Genomic DNA, 24,129 nt, shown 5'->3' on the forward strand with positions numbered 1-24,129 from the left:
GTATCAACCTGTGTGAATGTTCCGGTGAAATTTTTGTTTTGTGCATTTGTTCAAATTGTGCATTTTAAAAATGTTCCTATGGATATGAATCAATATGTCATTTTTTGCAAGGGTTAGTTAACTCAAAAATGTTAATTGTCATAATTTACCTCACCCTCATGTTCTTCCAAACCTGTAAGACCATATTTAAAGAATTTCTCAGTTTTCAAAGATGAAGGAAAGTCATACAGGTTTGCAATGACACGAGGGTGAGTAAATAACTGAACTACCCCTTAACTTTAGCACACAGACATACACTGTAAAAAAATGTTTACCTCTCCAAGTCAAAATATTCTAGTGACTGGTCACATCTAAATTTTTTAATTGGCCCAAGTGAAATTATGTAAAATAAATTGAATTAATTGTGGCAATAGTCTGTTAACATTGGCTCAATGAGAAATAATATGTCAGACTAATTGAAAAATTTAGATGTGATCAGTCACTAGAAAATTTTGACTTGGGGATGTAATTTTTTTTTTCAGTGTACAAGTATAAGCTCATACCCCCATCTGCTGGTGAGGACTATAAGTTCAGCAGGCCTCGGCTCATAGCAGTTCTCATGTACCTTACAGTTAAGATAAACATATGCCTGTTAAAAATTTTTTTTAGAAGACAGGCTGTGATACTTCCAGTTGCATCTGTAGATTTGAAAGACACAAAACTTTGAAAAAATGCAGCCACCTGAGTAAAATTCAGACATTATGCATATTGAGCTATGTTTGATTACTCTGAGATTCAGAGGCCTATATATGCTAAACACAGACAGTCTGATGTGCAGAGGTGGCATACATTTATTTATTTATAAAGGAATCACAATCATGAGAAACAATGTACATTATAGTACAACAGTATGTCAAGTGATATAGGTATCAAACAAGTTGCTCTCCATTGTTTAATTGTATTGGTTTTGCTAAATCCAAGTAGATTGTTTTGCTGTTGTTGGTACCTCACTTTTTTCTCTACGACATCATAAATGTATAGGTCAAAGCAGGATGCTAACGTGGTAGATGTGATATGTCTGGATAGTTACAGAACATACTACCTCAATGGTCGATGCAATGAAAGTACAGGAATTCTGACGTCGTTAAGATATATAATGTTTTTCATGACAACAGTAACATTTGTGGTGACTCATGCTGCAGTTCATCAATGCACACTATTTTAGTGTGAAATTACAGTTTATTCCAGGTTAATAATTGCATTACTTTCACAGTAATTTCACAGTAGGACTTTTCTTGTATCTAAAGGCACTCTTGGAAATTTCCTCTGTAAAATCTACAATATCATACTATATTTCTACAGTGCGTGTGTACTATGAAGGTACCCAGCATGCAGTGCAGCATGAACAGATTATGCTGTGGAGTTTCTTGATTTTTGTTGGTTTTATCTGTGCTCCTGAACTTATTTTTGAACTTTACTTTTAGCAGTATGTGTTGTTTGATTATTTTTGTAATGTTCAGATTTGATATTTTTTTATTATTATTTGTTGAGTGTCACCATTGTTGTGTTTTGTATGTCGAGTATTATGTCTTTGCATCATTAGGTGTAAGAAGGAAAAAAATCTTGTGTTGCAAGATGATGTCACACCTTTCAAAGATAAATCCCAGCAGCTGCTTTACTATTGTGAAATATCCATCTACAAACAATTATGAATTTGCAATAAGATATTGGTAAATCTTTATGCTAAAATAACGCTAATAATAGTATAGTTTGACTAACTTAAAATAAGACAATTAGCCTAGCTTATTTTATATTTTAGATTGTCATGGTTTTACAAATGTTTTAATTTGTCCCACTTCTGGTATCAGCAATTTGATTATGAATATACAAGGTCCAAAATCTTAAGTAAATTGAACACTACAAAACAATTACAGTACTGAACATTATAATTTATTACAGTGGCATGGTTACAGACAACTTTATAATGTGAATTCACAGTAAAACAAGAGCAGTAAATTACTGTGATGTCAGCATCATTTTGCTGTTGCTTAACAGTAATTTGTAATAAAATGACCCAGCATGCATTAATTTCACTGTAAATTTCTGACTACAGTAATTAATACTCTTTATTCCTACTCTTTAACACTTTACAGTGCAGAAACAAAGCTGCCTCAATAGAACCTGCTTATTTTAGTATGGCTTTATTTGCATTTTTACCAAAAGGTTTTGAAGATCAGAACCTTCTTATCTCAGGAATATAAAGGCGCTAACAGTTTCACTGCTGCCCTGCATTTTGTTTTCAGGCTCTCTGCTTATTTGGTTGTAAAAACGTGAGCAGGGCCTTTGGCCAGAACCTTCAGGCTGCTCTGACCTGCCCTGAAATAGACGGCAGCCAAGTGGTAAACAACAGCATGTGGAGAATACATTGAGCAAGAGCCACAAACACAAGGCCACCACAAATCAATTGCAACAATACTGCATGTTCGTCACCTCAGTCAATTACCAAGAATTCATCTAAGCTTGGAGCTTCCAAGTCACTCGTTAATCTGTCCTGACAGATTATTCACATTCCTAGCAGCATCTGCATTGCTTACTACTTTCCAATCAACAGTCTTTGATAATGTATCCAAATGAATCAAGTGATGGACTATTATAATGACTAATAAGTGATGCAATGAAATGAACATTCAGAGGCCACTACTGAAAATGCTTCTGTTTTGTATTTTTTTTTTCTTTTTTAATAATTTTTTCATTACCAACTCTTATCAGCAACAAAGTTAAAGGTACACTATGTAGGAATTCCATTTTTTTTTTTCAAACAGCGACCCCTAGAGTCGCTGTGGAGTAATTGTATTTAATGTTACTGTCGTAAATACCACTCACACAGAGATTTCTCTGCACTCACGGCCTGATCCCCTCCCCCCTCTATACCGGTACCTGTTTAGTAGGATGGAAGCTGTAACGAGTGGAAATAAGGTGTGGCCCCTTTAAGAGCTGCGCACGCCCTGTTGATCTGTCGGCAGTCTGTATTGTATGTGCGCCTCGAACACCCCATGTATGCGGGTTATTTCTGTTTGATGCTCATTCTTATCCTATTTTTGTTTATCAAGTAACACTGTTGATGGTAGAATGTGTGACAGTTACACAAGTTAGATTGGGGAATTAAGTGCAAGTTGTGAGATGCCAATCGCCTCCGTGAGTCTGTCTGACCTCTGTAAGAACTTAATCTGTGAGCTATCCCTATTTTTCCTCCTGACACAACGCCTTACAAAGCGCCGGACATCGAACAGGCACAGATAGCCTCCGAAGATGTCTACTAGTCCATCAACAAGGCCAGATAAGCATTGCTGTTGCATCCATTGCTGCTTTTTAGCTCTCGCCAACGAGTGAAAGCCTGACCGAGCGGTCAGTTTCTCATTTTCTTTTCCTTGACTCTTCCGACCGCGTTTTCTTCGTCGACCCTGCCATGATTCACTTCTGAAATGCGTGCTAGTGTCTGTCATAGAGGCTGTTTCATAGATTGTTGATGTATGTGACGTTGTCGTAAAGCAAGTCGTGATTCTCGCAAGATTCGTTCGTTTACCATCGAAATGACTTTGAAGCTGTTATATTAAGGTACAATTAAGGTACAGGTAAAGTACAATTCTTTAAAAGCTCATTCCATTCTTTAGGCCGTGTGTCCACCAAAGCGTTTTTAGGTAGCGGCGAGCTATGTGCGCTTGAGAGCGTTTTGGCAGCGCAGTTTTTTTTTTCAGTTGAGACGCTTCGTTACTATGATACAGAATATCCGTTGGTCGGTATGGTATTAGTCCCGCCCCCCCTTGACTGTGATTGGACAGTTGGGTAAAAAGTGACAGTGATGAGCGCTGCGTTTTACCCAAAGTTGAACATTCTTCAACTCTCTGCGACCTGTAAAAAACGGCGAACGCTCAGCGATTCAGCGTGAAAAAGACGCTCAGCGCCTCATGGCGTTTTAAAAACGTGGCGCTCCCATTGAAAACAATTGAAAAAACACGCCAGCCGCGTGAAAAAACGCTTTGGTGGACACACGGCCTAAGTTGCAAAATAGGAAAAAAGTTATTTGCCAAACTCCGACCGTACCCGAGCAACTAGATTAATTTTTGTTGCTGATCTACGACTGTAAGTATTAGATCAAAATAATAAAATAATACAAATATATGTAGTAATTTACCTAACAACGCCTTCATTATGAAACAAGTAAATGCGTTTTCCTTTTCACGTGTAACGATGACCATCCTAAAGAATTATAATAAAATACAATGGTGAGTACGAGAGCTGATATTAATCACAAATCGTAGAAAGGCATGATATAAAGGATCAAGTTTTTTTTGCATATAAATTACATCACAGCAATCAAACACTGGTAAAATGGCTGTATGCACAATTTTAATTCTGGCCTTAAAAATAAATCCCAACTTTTACTTTTACTAAGTTAGATAAATTAACATTATAAGTTTATTATTATTATTTTTTTTAAATAGAGGAATAACATTTAAGTGTAATAAATGCATTTGATATTTAATAAGTTAATTATTTAAGATTCTATTTCAAATGCATTCATTTTTTCTTATGTCATTCCTCTATTAGAAAAAAATATATAAAAATAATAAATGTACTAATGGTAATTTTTTCTTTTCAAAATAAATGTTTTATTTTTTCCAAGTTTTAAATAAAGAAAAATACTGTATATTGATATATTAAAATATTTATGTAATTATTAGTTGCAGTATATGTATTTTACGCATGAAAACATAAAAAACCTGACTAAACTGACTCTATCAGACTATTTAAAGTACTCCTTGTAATTCCACTTCCACAGCCTGAGGGGTTGATTTAACATGTCCTGTCTGGCACTGAGTGTGTAAATGCCCAAAGTCGTGTCTCTCTAAATGAAGTTCATTTAGAATATTCTGGCTTTTGAAAAGCTGTCCCATCCTCCATGGGCCTCCATTTTAATGGCACTTCTTTCAGTGCTCCCACTGTGTGGCTTTTCATAGAGGAAATCCAGCTTGGAATAGAATAGGCCCTCATAAAATCTACTTCCTCAATTCAACTCTCTGCCGAGTGTGTGTGAGGAAATAAGGCCCCTTTCATGCCCCCACATTCCTCAGAGGGACTCAGAAGTCCAGGTAAAGGGTTATCGCTATGGTGATGGCATTTGGCACTTCTATTTTCAAGCGCTCAGATTCAAACAGTTGTGTGTGTGTGTGTGTGTGTGTGTGTGTGTGTGTGTGTGTGTGTGTGTGTGGTGGGGGGGACGGTATTTGTATGTGTTTCTAAAGTCTGCCCAGTGCCTGCTGCAGAAATAAACTGCAAATTAGAAGCTTTATCTTTGGGGATCGTTTTACACACATGGCAGTCGCTCCTGCGTCAGAGGGAGCGAGGGGAGGTGGGGGTGAGGACGAGATGGGCTGTCCAGTCCTGGCGCTCTCTTTCTGCACTGCAGTGGAGAGAGATAGACGGCCTCTGCCATCTGCCCACAGTCACTCCAACTGTTTGGGTTCAACATGATATAACAGAGTTATATGTGTAGAGACAGGCTTATGTGCTATGAACACCAGTTTGCTTAAATATTGTGTGAAAGGCTAAAAGGATGGTGTTGATATTAACAGGATGGTTGTGTTATTATTATATAACTCTGAATAGATCAGGATACTTTATAGTATAGTTCTTGTAATAAATCTGATTAAAGAAATTAGAATTGCATGATTTAATACTTAATGCATGAAATATTGGCCTCACACCAGTCAATGTGTTTCGTAGGTCTCTATGATGAACAGGCCTCACCTGAAGTTTAGAATCATATATTGCAGTCAGTGCCTGTCTATACGAACTTGCAGCATCTTGTATTTGGGTTTCTTCAGAATTTCCTAGCATCTCGTGAGCTTAGAATTATAAGGTTCTATCTCCACTTTTGGTCGAAATTGAGTTTTTTACATAATCTGATCCATTAGGTGTTTATTAATGCCTGTGTGGTGTTATTTAAAAAAAATAATGTTTTGTTAGTAGTTATTAATAAAATAAAAATGTTCCATCTCAGTTTTGTCAGATGGAATGTAAAAACTTTGATGCTCAATATCTCAGAACTACCCAAAACGGAGATAGAACATTATAATTCTAAGCTCACGATCTTGTGTTTGCTTAAGAAAAAATACATTTTTGGAAAATATTGTCATAATATAAATTTTTTTTAAATCCACGGCACGCCCAAAATGCGTAACACATCATATAGAAACGAACAAATCCATGATGGAATATAAGGGATTAGCCAGAGAATGGCTTATGATAAGTGATATAGAATTACAACATGCAATATTGACTTCTTTAAAACTAACATAATGATTTTGTATTATCTTCATCTGGGGCATTTTTTTTTTTTTTTTTTTTTGCACATTTGAAAAAAAAAAAATGTGCACAGATAAATCATTTATTAACATTGCAATATTCCATTAAAAATAAGAATTGACTAATTTGATTTCACGGTGACTTTAAAGATAACTTGCTGGTTACATCTATTGCTTTATCTGTCAGTCTCTATCCATCTATCCATCTTTGAAATGCAGGCACATTTGTCCATTTGTACTGTTGTCTCGTCTCCTCACTTTCAGTAAGGATCTAATATGACATGCGCCTCCTTGGTGCCCCATCCTCCTCTAGTCTCAGAGTTCGGTGCTGCACTTGCTATGCCATAAATCAAAGCACTAAGCATAGCTTTGAAAGCTGAAATTAATCTCTGAATAACTGCTTTCAGGCAGCTATGCAATTTTTCTAAGCATTTGGAGTGAAGATCACCTTCTGATTCCACCGAGGTACCCATCACTGTCACACAGCCATTTGCCAAACGCACATTGTGACGTTATAATGTTAGTGGGGTGCAGGGGTAGAGGGGTGTACCGCGCTTCAGCTGACAATGGCATCCCAAGACTGTGCAACTGAGACCTGCTGAAAATTGATGGAATGAAAACATTATTATAGCTGGATTCTCCGGTTATTCGACTAAATGTGCCTCCAATAAGACCGGCACACCATGAGTATTTCCGAATCCTAGAAAGCCAGTGCACTTGTAGTGGAAATCTATCTTCTAAAGGTTAAGAAGATCATTTTTATAGGTCATGGCAGTGGACGGGTGACACCCGTACAGCACTCCGATACCTCTGGAATCCCACAGAACTGATTTGCTGTTAATTGAAGACTCAGCGTGGTGCTGCTGGAGTGTTTGGGGTGATGGGAAGGAGACAGGTGTGATGAGCCCGGCTCCTGTCAGTGCAAGAACATACTCAGCACCTGCAGAGCCATCGAGAGGCCCGGGCACTGTTACAGCACGTCCTAGAACAAGCTGGCTGGCATAAGCAGGCAGACAGGTGTGACTCTGAAGTTGAAGCGGAGGGCCGTGGAAAAATTAACTCCTTGCTCATAGGATTTCCCAGCATTGCACAGCTCTGCCTGTCTCAGCGAATCCACTCATATGCTAGCACTGACTAGCCCATCTCTCCTTTAGCACCCAGAAACTGTTTCATAATTCAAATATAGGCCATTACCTGTGGTAAATATTTACCTGCCGGATATGCTGTTATATTTTCTTTATATTATTATATTTATAGTTTACTTATTTAAGTAAATCATGCTTTATTATAATTGCAGCCTTATTACCTGTAGTCTGGGAAAGACCAACTAAACTACAGTTGAATGTTCCTCACTCCAGCTGAAATATTCCAGCTGTTCTGATATTATGATAGTATTAATTCTCAGCTACAGTTGCATGCACAAGGCTTGAAGTCAAGGAGACTGCAATATAATAATTAGTTATGCCAACAGTGGAGGGGGAAACACACTTAAGGTCTTTAGAATGTAACCCTGGATCCAGAGCGAGTGCCGCCGGTTCCACAGGCACCCACTAGGCAAGGTGACACTCTTGTATTTATATTGTTCTGCAGCTGAGGACAGGAAAGTCCTGGCCTGCGCTATAGTGTTTCTAGGAATTCTGCCATGGTTTGTCAGGCATTGTGACTTGTAATCAAGAAATGTAATCAAATAAATTACACAAACCCGTAAGATTCCTAATACAATGTGTGCTTGATCCTCGTGTTGTAAGTCACATACAGTAGTAAGTTTGGCCTGTTATGTAGAACATCTGCTGGAAATCTTCTGTGGTCACACTTTTTGGTAACACTTTATTTTACAGTGTCCTTGTTACATAAGTTACATGTGCTTACCATAGTAATAACAGTACATTATGCATAATTACAAACTAACCCTCAACCAAATCCTAATCCTAACCTTATAGTAAGTGCATGTTGTAAATTAATTTTGACTTAGTACTTAAATATATTACTCTGTAACAATGACACCTTAAAATAGTGTTACCCAATTTTTATCTCGCATTTAGAATTTTATTTTATAATAATATATACATTAATCTAAGAATAAATCGTTTTATAAATAGCATTAAAGGTCAGTTCCGTAAAGAATTGAATGGTTGGTGAGAATAAGCATATGATAGGATACCATACGATAGCTTGGTGTGAGGAACCAGAAAGTTTATCAAATGGTTTCTGGTTTGCGTTCATTTTAACAAAAAAGTTAATTTACCTCAAATGTTAGAAATCGCAAAAACTGGATGGCACAAGACCTGCGTATGAATGCGATCACTTAAAAACGATCTTTTTTGCTTTGACTAAAGAGATGTTTCAGTGCACTCTGTCACCAGCACACTGAACATAATGAAGCATGAGCACACATAGAGCGCACCAGTTTGTGTAATTCAGCTACAATAGAGTTAAAAGAAGTGAGATCAAAGATCAAAAAACAGAAATGAAATATAAAATGAAGAACAGAAATAAATGAGCTAATCACAGAACAAACATGCAACACAATTAAGAGGTAATAATGATAATAGGTTTTTGATCCAGATAATATAATGTTGTAACATTATAATAATGGTGAGATTGGAAAATGACTCGAGCGGATTCTGAATTTGGGTCGTCCGCACAAAAGCACCATCATGCAACGTGTTGGCACACGTGAACCGTCCACCAGGCCTTGTCCCTGCCTGAACTTCATTTAAAAAAAAAAAAGAGGACTAGAATTTCTAGCTCCAGCCCTGTCCGTAGTGCAGCCATAGCGCACATGTTCACATTAAGTGCTCATAGTGCTCCCGTGGGGATGCAGGTTCTGTGTCATTTTGCCGTAGTAGATCCCTAGTGTGCTAGAATACAGTGTGAGTCAGAAGCATGCTAACTATAATCTGGTTCTGAGGTTACTTGTTTCATGGAAGATAACTTCATTAATGTTCTATTTACAGCAGGTTTGTTTTTCGGGCTAAGAATTGGCCAACATAAGAATAAGTATTTCATTACATGCACTTGGAACTGTGCATGCATCTCTTCTCTTCCTCCAATGGCTAATGGTGTTAGCAGCAGGCAGGGCTCTTTATGTCTCTCTGCCCACAGAGGAATCTTGATGCGTTTGATATTCTCCTAACAGCTGCCGGAGACAGAACGGGGAATGCTGGGATTGCTATGTACAGCTGAAATGTCAGGAGGCCTCCTGTACAGAGGGTGTTATTTATAAGGCTTAAAGGAAAGCGGAGAAGATCTGCTGGGTGTTAGAGCTTAGTTACGCAAAGAAATCAGCTCCATTACCTCTGCTTTTTTTTCTTCTTAAAAAGTTGGTTTGTTTATTTGTGCAGATAAAATGTAAACATGGCACTGATTAACGCAGCTGTCTGTTAATATAACCCACACACCACCATGTGTACATTTCTGGAAAGATAGCTGTTGGATAATTTATAAACACAGACACTAGGTGTCACTATACTTATTTAGTTCTCTGTTTTGTAGTTCACACAGGTATAGGGGATGGTAGACTAGCAGTTCAAATGTTTACACAAACATGGACTTGATCCAAGAGAAGGGCAATGTGGGAAATAATGAGTGTGATACTGTTGTTTCTCATGCTCATTTTCCTTAAAGTAGACATTTGTTTATTGTGGATATTATCAATAATAATCAAGAAAATGATCTCGCAACAAAGGACCAGTGCCAAGGACTGACTTCTGGTATCCTCTCTCATAAAGCCATGATGTAATCCTGGTTTGTTAAATCTACTCCTGAGGAAGCTAATGAAGCTTTTGCTACGACACCTCTGTGACAACAAGCTTCAAAGAATGGAACAGTCCAGGGTTGGGTCAAATTGTCAATGGGTAACTGTATGAAGAATTGGACCCAGGTCAGTCTATGGAAACCAGGGCCTGGAAGCAAACTTCCAAGGGGGCCTAAAGATGATTTCTATATGCTTTAAAATAAGAAATATCTTGATTTTGTTGTTGTTGTTGTATTAACTTTTGATTGTTATGATTCACCTCACCTTAATGAGGTGTGGTGTGTGTGTGCGTGCGTGCGTGCGTAGAAGAATAAAAACCTGTATATATGAGGTAGTCTAATTTTAAAAGTTTGTTTTTTAGACCTGGAAAAGTCATATAATTTAATACAATTTCATACAAAGCTCTGGAAAGTCTTGTCACGTAGAAATTGAGTCAAAAGAATATTTTTTAAAAATCCCTATTGTTTCTCCTTATCCAGTAAATCACAAACAGCTGGAAAATCATGCGGCCTTCGAATGTTCTTGTTGTGCACCAGTTGGGTTTTGTCTGCCTTGAGTATCAAGTTCATTTGTCGGTTAGTTTGAAACTTTCTAGAGCAGAGAGGAAGCTCTGTGCACTCCAGACATTACTGTTGTTATGCTCTGGGTGCAGTGCCCTAAAACGTTGCCCTATTACTCCACTCCCGAAGTGCACCCCATGAACTCTCGGGAGCCGTTTATCGCAGGGGCCTGGCCCTCCAAGCTATCTCCCCTCTCTCTCTCTCTGCCTTCCTCTGCACGTAAACAAAGTCTTGATCGAGCAATATGAACTTCATCAGTGCTCTGGCTAACTTTAGCCTTTCTGTTTGGGGTGGGAGGGGGCTTCCATTCCCATAATACAACTTGCTCACCCCTACGGACATTTGACACAGCTGATCCCCCTCCCCTCCGTATCGGTGCGTTCAGCCCCCTGCTCATCAGGACAGAACGGGCTAAGAGAGAGAGAGGGGACTGGTCCGGGAGGCAGAACCCAGAGCGGCTCATGTTTCGCAGGGCTGGGAACCTGTTGGCTATGGACTTGAGTTGAGATTTTGTGTTTTGTAGTTTCGAAAGGCAATCAGGAGGCTGGCGGCCTGGCCTCTTTGGTACAATGCTCCTGGATTCCAGCTGTTACAATAGCAGGCACGATTCTAGGAATTGTTCCGTGCGCCAAGACGCATCCACCTTACATCCCTGGACAAAGCCTGGCAAATTAGTGTTTTGAAGTGAGTGGAACAAGAGCGTACGAGTGACACTGGCTAGAACGGAGTTCTCTACAAGTTCCTGAACGGAAGCGGATCCTCCTAAGGACCTACTGTTGGAGTAGCTTGTCCAGTTTCCTTATTTGGAGGGTTTTTCCTCATTTCTCACTTTTTGAATCTTTTGACATTGCCAATATGATGATCAAGGAGGCCTCGTTAAGGGAGGATCCCGACTTGCGGGGCGAACTGGCCTTTTTGGCCCGAGGCTGTGACTTTGTCCTTCCGTCACGGTTCAAGAAAAGGCTCAAGTCTTTCCAGCAAGCCCAGGTCAGTAGCCAACCTCTGTAGTTCAGTAAAGAATGCCATAGTTAACTCTCACATGCCAGACAAGACAAACTATTCACAGGCAGATACCAACGTGTTTATTAATAGGATAGTGTAAGGGGGTGAGGCAGGACAGGAATACAGTGTCCAAGTGTTGCGTACAGGAGCTTCGAGGAGGGGGGAGGGAGCGGACGGTACGGGCCGTGTTTGAGCCACAGCTGTTCTCTTCAATACGTCCATTTGGTCCTGTCCTGCTTGCAGTAGATTTCTTAAAAATTCAGTCGCACTTCAACAGCTCTTTTTTCTGTTTGATTAACAGTAAGACTGTGCCGTTTCAAAATAAGCGGCCTGAGGTGCACGCTGTGACTCTAGGGTTTTACCCGGAGACCAGAATAAGAACAGTATGTCAAGACTATGTATAGAATGTGTTGGACATTTCCACAGCTTGTTATTAGAAGTTTAACCTTGGTGCCGCAATGCCCTGTCTGAAAAGAATGAAGTAAACTGACATCAGCTGTTAGTGTCGGGCCTGTGAATTAGACTGTAAGCATGCAGTGTTTTGGAGCACCATGCAACATGTCCCAATCATTTATCCAATCCACAAAGAGTTGAGCCCAAATCACTCTACTTCAACATTATATCAATGAGAAAAAAATGCAGGTGGAAATAAAAGTAAACAAACCCCCTTGAAATGAAGTATTTGGCTTGTTTTGGTGAGGGTGAGAAGATTAGGTGGAAAATATCTGTCTTATTTTTTGCTGAGGAGTTCCTGTCATCACATCGGCAGGAAAGTTGATGAGGCCGAAGTTGATTGATCAGCGTGAATATGCAGAACGAGAGCCAACATCCTCGCACAGCAAGTACCGGGGGAAATGTTTTCATAAAGATCGCTAGCGATTAAGTAGGCATCTTTAACGTCACAGAATACTTTAAAGGCATTGTTTACTTGTTAATTTGATACCGCATATTACTATAAATACTTCTGTAGAGATTGGATATGATGCTGAAGTAAATGCTTATGAGAAGATGTGCACTAAATATACAAAATATATCCTGCCTTGATGTCTTCTCAATATTGGTTGAAGTCATTCCTGAAATTTTCTTTGTATTACTTATTCATCTTGTCATGCAATGGCGAACATGGTATATTTATATATTAAACAACCACTGTTAACACCATTTTTTCATATCTACTGTTTGCTTCATGCACATCTTCAGCTGAACTTTGTTTTTAGCTTGGCTTCTTAGATCTGTTGTGGAATGCCATTCATATTCAGCTGAATTTCTTTGAGGTCTTGTGAAGCAAATGTAGAACTTGGCCTAAACGGTTGTCACACCCATGGAGATCCTTATTCTTTCTCTTATTGTTTCTCTCTCTGTCTCAATAGATCCAGCCTGAGAAGAAACCTGGGACACCTCCTCCAGCTCTTGCACCTGCACCCTCCTCGCCAACCCCACGGTCACCCAGTCCTCCGCCAGCCAAAGTGGTGGCCACGCCCCCACCCTCCTCCATAAACATTCCACGCTTCTACTTCCCCAAAGGCCTTCCAAACTGTGCAGCCAACTATGACGAGGCCATTGCCAAAATTGAGGCAGCCTTCACAGAGTTTGAGGAGGAGAAAGCTGACATTTATGAAATGGGGAAGATAGCAAAGGTGCATAGTAAATGAGAACTGTTTTGCCTGAAATGAGATTCATAGTCTCTGAACCATTCTCAATAGCCTTAGATTGACAGCTTTGAACATGCAAGCTGACACTTGTTTTTCGAAGTCTTTGCCAGCAGATCTGCTTGGCAAATTGTATTGCCACAGCATTATGATGGATGCCGTCTCCAAACAAACGTCTTCTATTTTATTTTCTCACATTTTGAATAATATTTGAACAATAGCATGTAATGAAGAAATATAAACAGAATAATCCATCCTGACATTTACACTCTGAGAGTCAGATATTTGGACCCTTAAAGAGGATCTTATATCTACATAAATTATGTATTTATTTGACAGTACATTATTATAATTATGCATTAATTAATAGTATTATTCAATGTCAATGCCATTTAAAATGCAACGAAAACAGAAAATTCACACATTGCATTTCACAGGCATGTGGATGTCCCCTCTATTGGAAATCACCAATGTTCATTTGTGCTGGTGGAGAGAGAACAGGTTTTGTTTCTGTTCACTCATTCATTGCAACATTTAGAAAGTAAGTGTCAGTCACGCCACACATCACATCTTTATACATCTTGTGTGGCATTGGATTGAGACTCTCTGCCTTTATTCTTCTTTACAGGTTATTGCACAGCTGCTACGATGATGCATCCAAGTTTGTTTACTTGCTGGCCAAACCAGGCTGCAATTACCTGGAACAAGAAGATTTCATCCCTCTATTACAGGTTGGAACATTGCTCTTGTAATTCATTTTTTTTTTTTTTTTTGTGCACATAGCTGTGAAAAATAAACCGTTTGGTACCACCTGTATTTCTGCATCAGTGATTACTAACAATATGATAATGAATAAAAGAAGAAGAAGAGGATCTAAATGGTGCAGAATTTGTTTTGTTAAAATTGTGAAAAAACAAAATGATTTGTTTTCCTGCTTTATATTAAATTATATTATATTATAATCTTTCCAAACTGACTGTCTCATGTTGGATATTAGAGGCTATATTTTTATTATAGTTATTTTATTATTTATTTGTTTGATATATTTTTGTGTCATAAATAATGTTACATTTAATAAATTCATTACATAGGCAGTCTATATGAGCTTTGTAGACTGTTAGGTTAGGACAGTTATCTCAATCTTGTTTTGTTTTTTTGATTAGGACATTGTGGACACTCATCCAGGCCTGACATTTTTGAAAGATGCTCCTGAATTCCATTCCCGGTACATCACAACAGTAAGCATCTTTATGAAGGGCTCAATCACACAGGCAGGAGTTTCTCATGGGGATACGATTACAGGAATGGTGATTTTCTTGTCTTTGAAACATGCTGCTAAATTCTTTAATTTTTTTTTTTAAAACATCGTTTCACAACTTTTTGAGTATCAGCATCTGTCAACTGGAACATGACTTTGCTTTATCCAGGGCTAATCATCAGTTTGGCACCTGGAATCTCTATTTGTGGCATTGCTCCAGTATTTCAGTTTTGAGTTTGAAAGCCTTGTTAGCTTATTTAGGTGTTTACAGTATATCAGATCTAGCTATCTGAGCTAAGCTGGTGAAGCGTCGAAACAGTGAAACGTGGAGTGTGCCTGTCTGTCTGTGGGACAGCTGCAACACGTGCTGCGAAGGGAGATGGGGGTGGGAAGGGCAATGGCGTCAAAGTGGCCTGACATCACGGAAACACGGATGCCACCAAAAGGCCACTGACCCTGATCTTGCACAACCCCATATTTAGACACTTCCTTACACTGGTGCACTGGCTGACACACCCCGGTACCAATATCTCCTATGAGGACTGATCTACCAGGAAATGTTAATCCACACTGATGTCACTGTTTCTCTTGGAGCCTGAAGCATGGGGCCTTTGTCACCACAGGGCTAGATATAACCCAGTATTTTCTCCATACAACCAGTCGCTAGACATCTGTACCTACAGGCAGAAAGAACTTCTGGATGGAATGTTCAGTCATATTTTGATACGAATTGAAAATTCTGTCATAATTTACTCCAAACCTGTATGACTTGAGATTTCAGAGCTGTGATGGATGGAAGGTGTAGTATCCAACAGTTGAATAAGCTTAATTAAGATGTCCCATTTCTCTCTGGTTTCAGTGTGCAAGTGGGCTGTTAGAGTATCAGATTTCCACTACACGATTATTGTGGCCAAACGATATTATTGCGATATCTATTGAAATTGTGAATAAATAAATAATGCTATCAGTCTTTCATATGTAGAGTGTCTCGCTATCGTTGGTCATGTCCGACAGTTTTGTGCAACAGTAGTAGCTACAAACTGCATCATCATCGTCATCTTTTTCTGTTTTATGATGAGTGCTAACCAGCGTTAAGCTGCAATACCGCTGCTTACTATGTTGGAGTGTCAATCTGAATTATTTAGGTTATAATTTGTTTTATTTAAAAAAATAAATTAATTAAAGAACACTGTTATCTTCAACACAAGCAACACCCCTGATAAACACATTTGCTCTGCAAAATATCACTTCTTATCAAATGTGGCATCACTGAAATCCAGAGTATCATTTCTCAGTTAGGCTTTGACTAGAGGCCATTATGTAGAGAGATTATGGCTTCTGGAACTTGTTTAAACATTTAGGGCCAGGTTTACTAAACAGGGCAAATTAGCGAGAAAGCGAATTTCCCAAAAAACGCAGATGGAAGTGGAAAGTTCTGCGCGTGATCTACTGACGACGTGCACATTAAAGAACACAGACGCAGCCGGATCATTTCCATAATGATCAACGCAATCTACCAAGAGCAACGCAAATTAGCGTCTGGTTTAAGACATGCTTTTTTGGGGAGGTAAATAATGGCACAAATACCAGTAAATTAACTAGCGCAAACCTTGGGAAATCACCTTGCATGATTCATTTAAATACTCTCCTCCCATAAATGTTACGTCTGAAAGGGAAATTTCTTCAACTGCAATAAGGTTAGCCGCAAAAATAGCCCTGTCCACGCCACTCAGCGCTAATTTTTCATTGCATGTTTTTAGTAAATCCTGACAATAGTTTTTTAATGCCAGAAAAGTCAATAAATCTGGCCCCTAGGCTTTATGTGTTTGGGTTTCATGATTATTGTCTTAAAGTAACCGCTTCAAAGACTTTTTTTGGATTATGTCCAAAGTAGTAAATTATTTTATTATCGATCGTTCCTAGATGGAGTGTTTTGAAGATTGAGCAAGCACTTTTTTGTTAGCAAAAGTCTTTTAAACTTTTCTTTAGAACTTTTTGACATCCTTAACTCCATGATGTCCTTTCTCTACTCTCCAGGTGATTCAGAGAATATTTTATACGGTTAATCGCTCCTGGACAGGCAAGATCAACATGACAGAGCTCAGAAGAAGCAACTTCCTCCAGGTAAACACTATTAAATGCCACCATAACTCTAGGCCTTCAATGTGTTGAATTCAATTTTTCATCAGAAGCCACTCTTGCTGTCTCACTAGACTCTCGCCCTGCTGGAAGAAGAGGACGACATCAATCAAATTACAGATTATTTCTCTTATGAGCACTTCTATGTCATCTACTGTAAGTTCTGGGAGCTGGACACTGACCATGACCTCTTCATTGACCCCAAGGACCTGGCCAGGTACAATGACCATGGTAAGTACACAGTGAACCTGTTTTTACTCTAGATGAGTGTCATTTGTTAGCTTTTATCACTATTTAAAAGGAGAATTTACCCAAAAAGGAAAGTTCTGTTATCATTTACTAATTTCTGGGTAAACTATCCCTTACATGAACTTGTGAGTCTCATTCAGATTCCAAACAGACTTGTGGACTGTGTGTGGTACTGAGAAACGGCTTTTGATGTGTCTGCTCTGTTCTTCTTTGCAAAGCTTCATCAAGCAGAATCATTGAGAGGTTGTTCTCAGGATCTGTTACAAGGTAGGACCTGCTGGAGAGAAATAAAGTAGTATCTGAGATTTACTCGGGTGGCATACATGTGGCTTATGACACAAGTTTGTTCTTTCTTCTAGGGGAAACTCAGTGCAGAGAGAAGGAAGAATGAGCTACGCTGAGTTTGTTTGGTTCCTCATTTCAGAAGAGGACAAAAAGAACCCCACGAGGTAACGACAGATGAGATATCACATTGCAAATTCTAGATCAGTTTGAGAACACGTGTTGTTATAGTTTTTGGTATTTTAAATAAATCTGAAATAAAATATACATTTTAAATAAAAAACTTGAGGTGCGGTGACATTTACTGTTGCTTAGCGAACTTTTGCCGATGAAATCCAGTCATTTTAAAAGAAATCTGCTTGATCGGGAGTTTGACGTGAGGGCGATAAAGTTCCCCAGGCAGATTTCGCTCATGAATTCGCCATGGTGAAAAAGCTGTTTGGTTTGAAAGGACTTCTGTGTGAGCTGTGCTTTATACATCACTATATTAACAATGGACGATGGAGGACAACTTTCACTGAAGTATCACGAATGTGACCAAACCTTTAAACATAAACAATACAAATTAGAAATGTTGCCTTGGCAACTAACTGAAATAAGTACATTTGAGTTGAAGTTCTAAAATTATTAAACTGAAATAAAAATAAATTAAAGGTATAAATAAATATAAAATATAAAAATATAACTAATAAAAAATATTAAAGAACATTACAAAATTGCTTAAACTAATCAAAAATATTAAAGAACAATACAAAATTCCTTAAACTAAAATTAAAAGGAAAACTGAACATATAAAAATAAATGCTAATTCAAAATACTAATAAATATGATAATAGTATGTAAAAACAATTTAAAAAATATATATATGTTATGATTGATTGATTGATAAATTAACTAGGCCCATTTAAATTAAGCATTCAGTCTATCTTTTCTGGAACATAAATAGAGATTGATGGCCTAAAAGGTATTTTGACATTTAAGCCAAAATTATGACAAAATATGAAACAAATATGCATTTTTAAAAGAAAGGTAGTACAAACACTGTTTGAAGTTTAAAAAGGCCTAAAAGTGTCCAAATACTTTGGGGCCTACTAAAATAACGATAACTCTCTCTCTCTCTCTCTGTTCAGTATAGAGTACTGGTTCCGCTGTATGGATATGGATGGAGACGGTGTTCTGTCCATGTTTGAACTGGAGTTTTTCTATGAGGAGCAGTGTGAACGCATGGAGGGGATGGGCATTGAACCACTGCCCTTCCAGGATCTCCTGTGCCAGATGCTGGACTTAGTTAAACCAGAATGCCCAGGTAACAAACCCATTCTGATCCTCTCACACTCGTAACTCCACCTCACCCATATTATATTCAGTCAAAACAGGAAGAACATGAGGCTACCTCTAAAGTAGAAATAGCACACAGTCTTAGTGTGTAGTATACATGCTTTAATCCCATGTTATGATCCCATTCCTTTCTCTTTCTCACTAAATTTCCTGTCATTCTAGAGTTTCATGTCAGTTAAAAGCCCATAAATGACAATAAAAAGCTCCACCATGAATTTTTCTGAAAGTAGCTTTACATAAAAGTGTATACATGTCAATGTAAGATACTGATAAATTGTATACCTTGAATGCACAGAATGTGTGTGTAATGTAAACAATTGATGATGTCTCTTGGCAGGTAAAATCACTCTTCGAGATTTGAAGCGCTGCAGGATGGCACATATATTCTACGACACATTCTTCAATCTGGAGAAGTACCTGGACCATGAGCAGAGAGATCCCTTTGCAGTGCAGAAGGTAAGAGTTTAATGGGTTGCATTCATATCCAGATCCACTGTGCTGAATACTATCTATGTTAGTACTCTGTGCATTCTGTAACTGTAAGTGTGTGTGTGTGTATCAGGATTTGGATAGTGACGGTCCAGAGCCCTCAGACTGGGACAAGTATGCTTCCGAAGAGTATGAGATTCTTGTGGCAGAGGAGACGGCCAATGAACAGCTACGAGAGGGGTGAGTCAATGCGCTTTGTAATGGAATGAATTTGCTACAGAGTTCATTACATTGCATAGAGATGAGATACCAACTATATGTGGTTGAACTTCATATAGCAGAGTATGAAGCTTAACTGGTGCATGCTTGCTTTTGCAGATCTTTCGACGACGATTACGAGTCCGATGAGCTCACGGTCTCCTCAGACATTGGAAGTAAAATGGATAAGCTGGTCATATCTGATTTATCGGCATAAGTTGCCGTTTTTGTCTACACACAATGACGTTGAATGGATAACCACCACGCCATATTTTCCCTGACGTGTCAAAAAGGGAAAAACGTTTTTCTACATTTCATTAAGGACATTTGTGTGTGTGTGCATGTGTGCAATAGAACCACATCTAAAACCAAAAGGCTTCAGACCCCCACAAAAAGGCTTTATGTGCAATATGTCTTAACATGTAAATGTAAACTCAATGTTTTTCACTCTCATACTGATAATTACATCCACTCCCAGACTAAACTGCCGGCTGGTTACATCCACCCTTCACAAAGACTTTGATGTGAAAAAAGGACTTTTTAGTAACCTAAGAATGAGTTTAGAATGTGCTTTAATGTGAGTGAAACTATATGTAATGCTGCCATATATTTTTAAAGGGTGGGGAGGGAAATAATAGAGAGACTTTATACTTGTGTGGCCCGTAATTCACGGAAACTAGTCCTCTCAGATTAAACCAGACATTTAAGTCATGAGATCAGCACATATATTGTGCTATGCTGTGTTGCACATTATGTTTAAGGGACGTGGCAACGGTGCAAATGTGTTGCTCCCAGTGGTCACTGATGGTATTGCATGTTGTTGCTTAAAGAAAAGATTTTTTAAGTGTTTTTGAACTTAATTGCAGACATAAAACCTCCTTTTACATATTTCCAGATGAACTGACCAGGACAATATTAGACTTGAAAGTGCTTTTTGGAAATGTCCTTTCTCAGCTATATGATGTTTTTATCTGGGGTTGAAATGGTCACATCTTTTTCAAGAAATGTAAACGTGATATATATATATATATATATATATATATATATATATATATATATATATATATATATATATATAAATTCATCATACTTTTCAGCCTCGGTGTATAGAGACATTTGTCCTATAGCATTTTGTGTATGTATTTAATTTCACCTGTAATCATGTAAAGAGAGCTGTAACCTATATTTATTTGGCGTGGACATTAATTCACAGTCCCTTTGACCCCTTGGTTGACCACTCAATCAAGTCACCAAAATTCAGTGCTATTAACTATAGTTTCCACATTTAAAATCAGTCATTTAATGTGTAATGAATTGGAATTGCAAAAGTAACCATCTCATAGTGGTCTGCCATTGGTCAGTCAAACAGGTAGTCCCGCCCTGAACGCAACGCACGCCATTGGGTTGAAAGCGCCACATAGCCACAATGTTTACAGGGAAATCAACCTACGCTTGCTTATAGTTCTCTGCACATTAAATAGGAGGGATTGGAGAAATTATTTTATTATCCAAAACGACAGACTTCAGCTTTACTGATAGAATGTCTCTTAGTGCTGGCCAGCCAGATCAGTGTTTTACAAATGTCTCTCTGTGTGCTTGATGGCCAAACCTCCCTCCACTCGATCACACTCTTTGGTTTATGTAATTAGTGTAATATATTTATATATGTGAAGTGGTTTTGTTTGTTTGTTTGTTTGTTTTTGTTTGGCCAGCCATTTTTATGGTTTACCAATAGCTTTTCCTTGTACTGTAGTCTAGCTCTTTTTTGACCTAGGACATTTATTTTATATAGCCACTGTAAATGTCTTTGTATTTTATTTTTCCCATGTGATTGACTCTGCCACTGAGTGGTAGGGGACATTTAAATTATGATATATCTCTAACTGCCAGTGTTATATAATGTGCATTAAGCTGAGTGGACAGGGGCTTTATGAAGGAATTCAATATGAAATTGCTGACAGGTGACAATCAACTGGACATGTTTCTGCGATTAATGACATGCAAGTAGCACTTAGAAAAAACAAAACAGAGCAATACAACTGCTGTAGTGTTACACTTTTATCAGGACTATTAGACATTAAAACACAAAGCTGAAAGTAAACTTGACTAATGCTACAATCCTGGTTCATCATTTGTATCACTAGCACATTGAGCGCTATGCAAATCTGACCTTCTGGACAGCTATTGGCAGCTACAGAAGCTGTAAACAACAAAACTTGTTAGTGTGCAACTTTTTTCTTCTTTTTATCTTTTTTGAGTTTTATATCTTTCCACGTGTTCTTTTTTCTTTTGGATCTGATATGCCTTGCTTGTAGACGGTGAAAGACGGGACTTGAGTAGCTTGATCTCTTAAGTGCTCTGATGAGATGGCTCTGGTGTTCGCATGAATTTTCCCTCTTTTTTTTCTTTTGGAAAATTATGAAAATAAATAAAAATGTTAATTCATGCAATGCCTACAGGCTTTTCATTCATGAATCATGGCAGTAGGGAGATGCATGTGCCAAAGCTGTTCCCCCCCCCAAAAAACTATTGTCAAAAATTACTCACCCAAAAATTACTGGTTCATAAGTTCATAAAGAGATCGTAAAACTAATATGAATAGTGCGGTTTAGTCCATTTTTTCTGAAGAGACTCGGTCACTTTATATGATGAACTGATTGAATTTAGGCTTTTATAAACATTGATTGGTGAACATAAATAGAACAACTGAACCTGCTTGACGCACGAGATAAACTACTTGCGGAATCTCAAACGTGCTGCGTAACACGAGAATGAACCTCATTGGTTCTTGCGGAAGCTTAAACGTGCTGCGTAACATGAGAATGAACCTCATTGGTTCTTGTGGAAGTTCAAATGTGCTGCGTAACACAAGAATGAACCTCATTGGTTCTTGTGGAAGCTCAAATGTGCTGCGTAACATGAGAATGAACCTCATTGGTTCTTGTGGAAGTTCAAATGTGCTGCGTAACACATGAGAATGAACCTCATTGGTCCTTGTGGAAGTTGCAATGTGCTGCGTAACACGAGAATGAACCTCATTGGTTCTTGTGGAAGCTTAAACGTGCTGCGTAACACATGAGAATGAACCTCATTGGTTCTCGCGGAAGCTTAAACCTGCTGCGTAACAAAAGAATGAACCTCATTGGTTCTTGTGGAATCTCAAACGTGCTGCGTAACACGAGAATGAACCTCATTGGTTCTTGTGGAAGTTCAAATGTGCTGCGTAACACAAGAATGAACCTCATTGGTTCTTGTGGAAGCTCAAATGTGCTGCGTAACATGAGAATGAACCTCATTGGTTCTTGTGGAAGCTCAAATGTGCTGCGTAACATGAGAATGAACCTCATTGGTTCTTGTGGAAGCTCAAATGTGCTGCGTAACACATGAGAATGAACCTCATTGGTCCTTGTGGAAGTTGCAATGTGCTGCGTAACACGAGAATGAACCTCATTGGTTCTTGTGGAAGCTTAAACGTGCTGCGTAACACATGAGAATGAACCTCATTGGTTCTCGCGGAAGCTTAAACCTGCTGCGTAACAAAAGAATGAACCTCATTGGTTCTTGTGGAAGCTCAAACGTGCTGCGTAACAAAAGAATGAACCTCATTGGTTCTTGTGGAAGTTCAAATGTGCTGCGTAACACGAGAATGAACCTCATTGGTTCTTGTGGAAGCTCAAACGTTCTGCGTAACACCAGAATGAACCTCATTGGTTCTTGTGGAAGCTCAAACGTGATGCGTAACACATGAGAATGAACCTCATTGGTTCTTGTGGAAGCTCAAACGTGCTGCTTAACACACAAGAATGAACCTCATTGGTTCTAGCGGAAGCTCACAAGAATGAGGAACTAAAGTCTTAAGAGTTTTGAACGACATCAGGGCATGTATAGACTGTTGCCCAGGGTGTTGCTGTGGTGCACAAGAGGCCTATCAAAATGATTGCACCAGAAAGTTGCTTCGACCCTATTACTTGTATAAAAAAATGAATTTGAATTCATAATGAACACTAATAAACATTAGTGGCCAAAAGTCATATACGGCCTAGGAAAAGAGGTACATCTTCACCCTCTATTCAATATTCAAATATATATTTATTGTGTTGCAGACATCATGATTGGCCAGGATGTCATACGAATACATTTTGAACACGTGCAAAAATAAGAGAGAACCAATTAATTGTTTTATTTATTTGATTTTGCATAGTACAAATAAATCCTGTAGCTGCTGTTTGCTTTCAGGTAAATACATTAGTGTTTTGATTTTTCCTCATATTTAAAAAACATAAAATATTTTCCTCATATTTTGATGGTTTAATCGAACTTGTAGGGTGTTTAAAAACAAGTATCCCTTCCAGGCATCACTTTTGGCCACTACTGTATATATTCACATTGCATAGCTGCTCCATTGCATCACCATTGAAATATCATTAGTGATATGATTACATTTTAAATAAATTATAATAAAATAAAATATTATAATATAATATATAATTAATAGTTTAAATTAAATTGTTATATAGGCCTACTCTAATTTAAAATAAATGAATTAAATATGGGTCAGACTGTATTTTGATATGTAGCTCTCTTCATCACATTCTCTACTGCGGGATATTGCTGCTTTAAGAATGAACATCCTACCATAGACCATGACAATGAAGAAACCCCTTTTCCTATCAGTTATCAAATACAGTGGGTTCAAGCCATGTATCGTATCATGCACTTTATATGCACATAGCGACTGCTTTGTGTTTTGTGTGTTGCCCATATGCCAACCAGGAAATGAGATCCTAGATCTTAAACACATTTCTACACAAGTACATATCTTACATATTTTCATGAAATTGGCCTATCAGACAGTTAAATTTTT

At 38.2% G+C, this 24,129-nt stretch overlaps 1 protein-coding gene across 3 annotated transcripts in view; it reads left to right on the forward strand.

The window, feature by feature from the left end:
* The window catches only part of ppp2r3a (protein phosphatase 2, regulatory subunit B'', alpha), a 76,627-nt gene extending 54,916 nt beyond the window's left edge, over positions 1–21,711 (forward strand). For 2 of the 3 annotated variants that reach the window (XM_079612390.1, XM_079612391.1), the window contains 12 exons: positions 13,034–13,300; positions 13,750–13,853; positions 13,941–14,043; positions 14,476–14,550; positions 16,608–16,694; positions 16,784–16,940; positions 17,177–17,225; positions 17,318–17,407; positions 18,371–18,546; positions 18,916–19,034; positions 19,141–19,247; positions 19,386–21,711. In XM_079612390.1, the coding sequence (XP_079468516.1) occupies positions 13,034–13,300; positions 13,750–13,853; positions 13,941–14,043; positions 14,476–14,550; positions 16,608–16,694; positions 16,784–16,940; positions 17,177–17,225; positions 17,318–17,407; positions 18,371–18,546; positions 18,916–19,034; positions 19,141–19,247; positions 19,386–19,482 (1,431 nt within the window). In that variant the 3' untranslated portion in view covers positions 19,483–21,711. Of the gene's footprint in view, positions 1–11,013; positions 11,649–13,033; positions 13,301–13,749; positions 13,854–13,940; positions 14,044–14,475; positions 14,551–16,607; positions 16,695–16,783; positions 16,941–17,176; positions 17,226–17,317; positions 17,408–18,370; positions 18,547–18,915; positions 19,035–19,140; positions 19,248–19,385 lie in introns of those variants that run through there. The other variant, XM_079612392.1, reaches the window with a different exon arrangement.
* The last annotated feature ends 2,418 nt before the right edge of the window (positions 21,712–24,129 follow it).

The sequence above is a fragment of the Phoxinus phoxinus genome (genome assembly GCF_949152265.1).
Source record: "Phoxinus phoxinus genome assembly, chromosome: 5".
Lineage (NCBI taxonomy): Eukaryota > Metazoa > Chordata > Actinopteri > Cypriniformes > Leuciscidae > Phoxinus > Phoxinus phoxinus.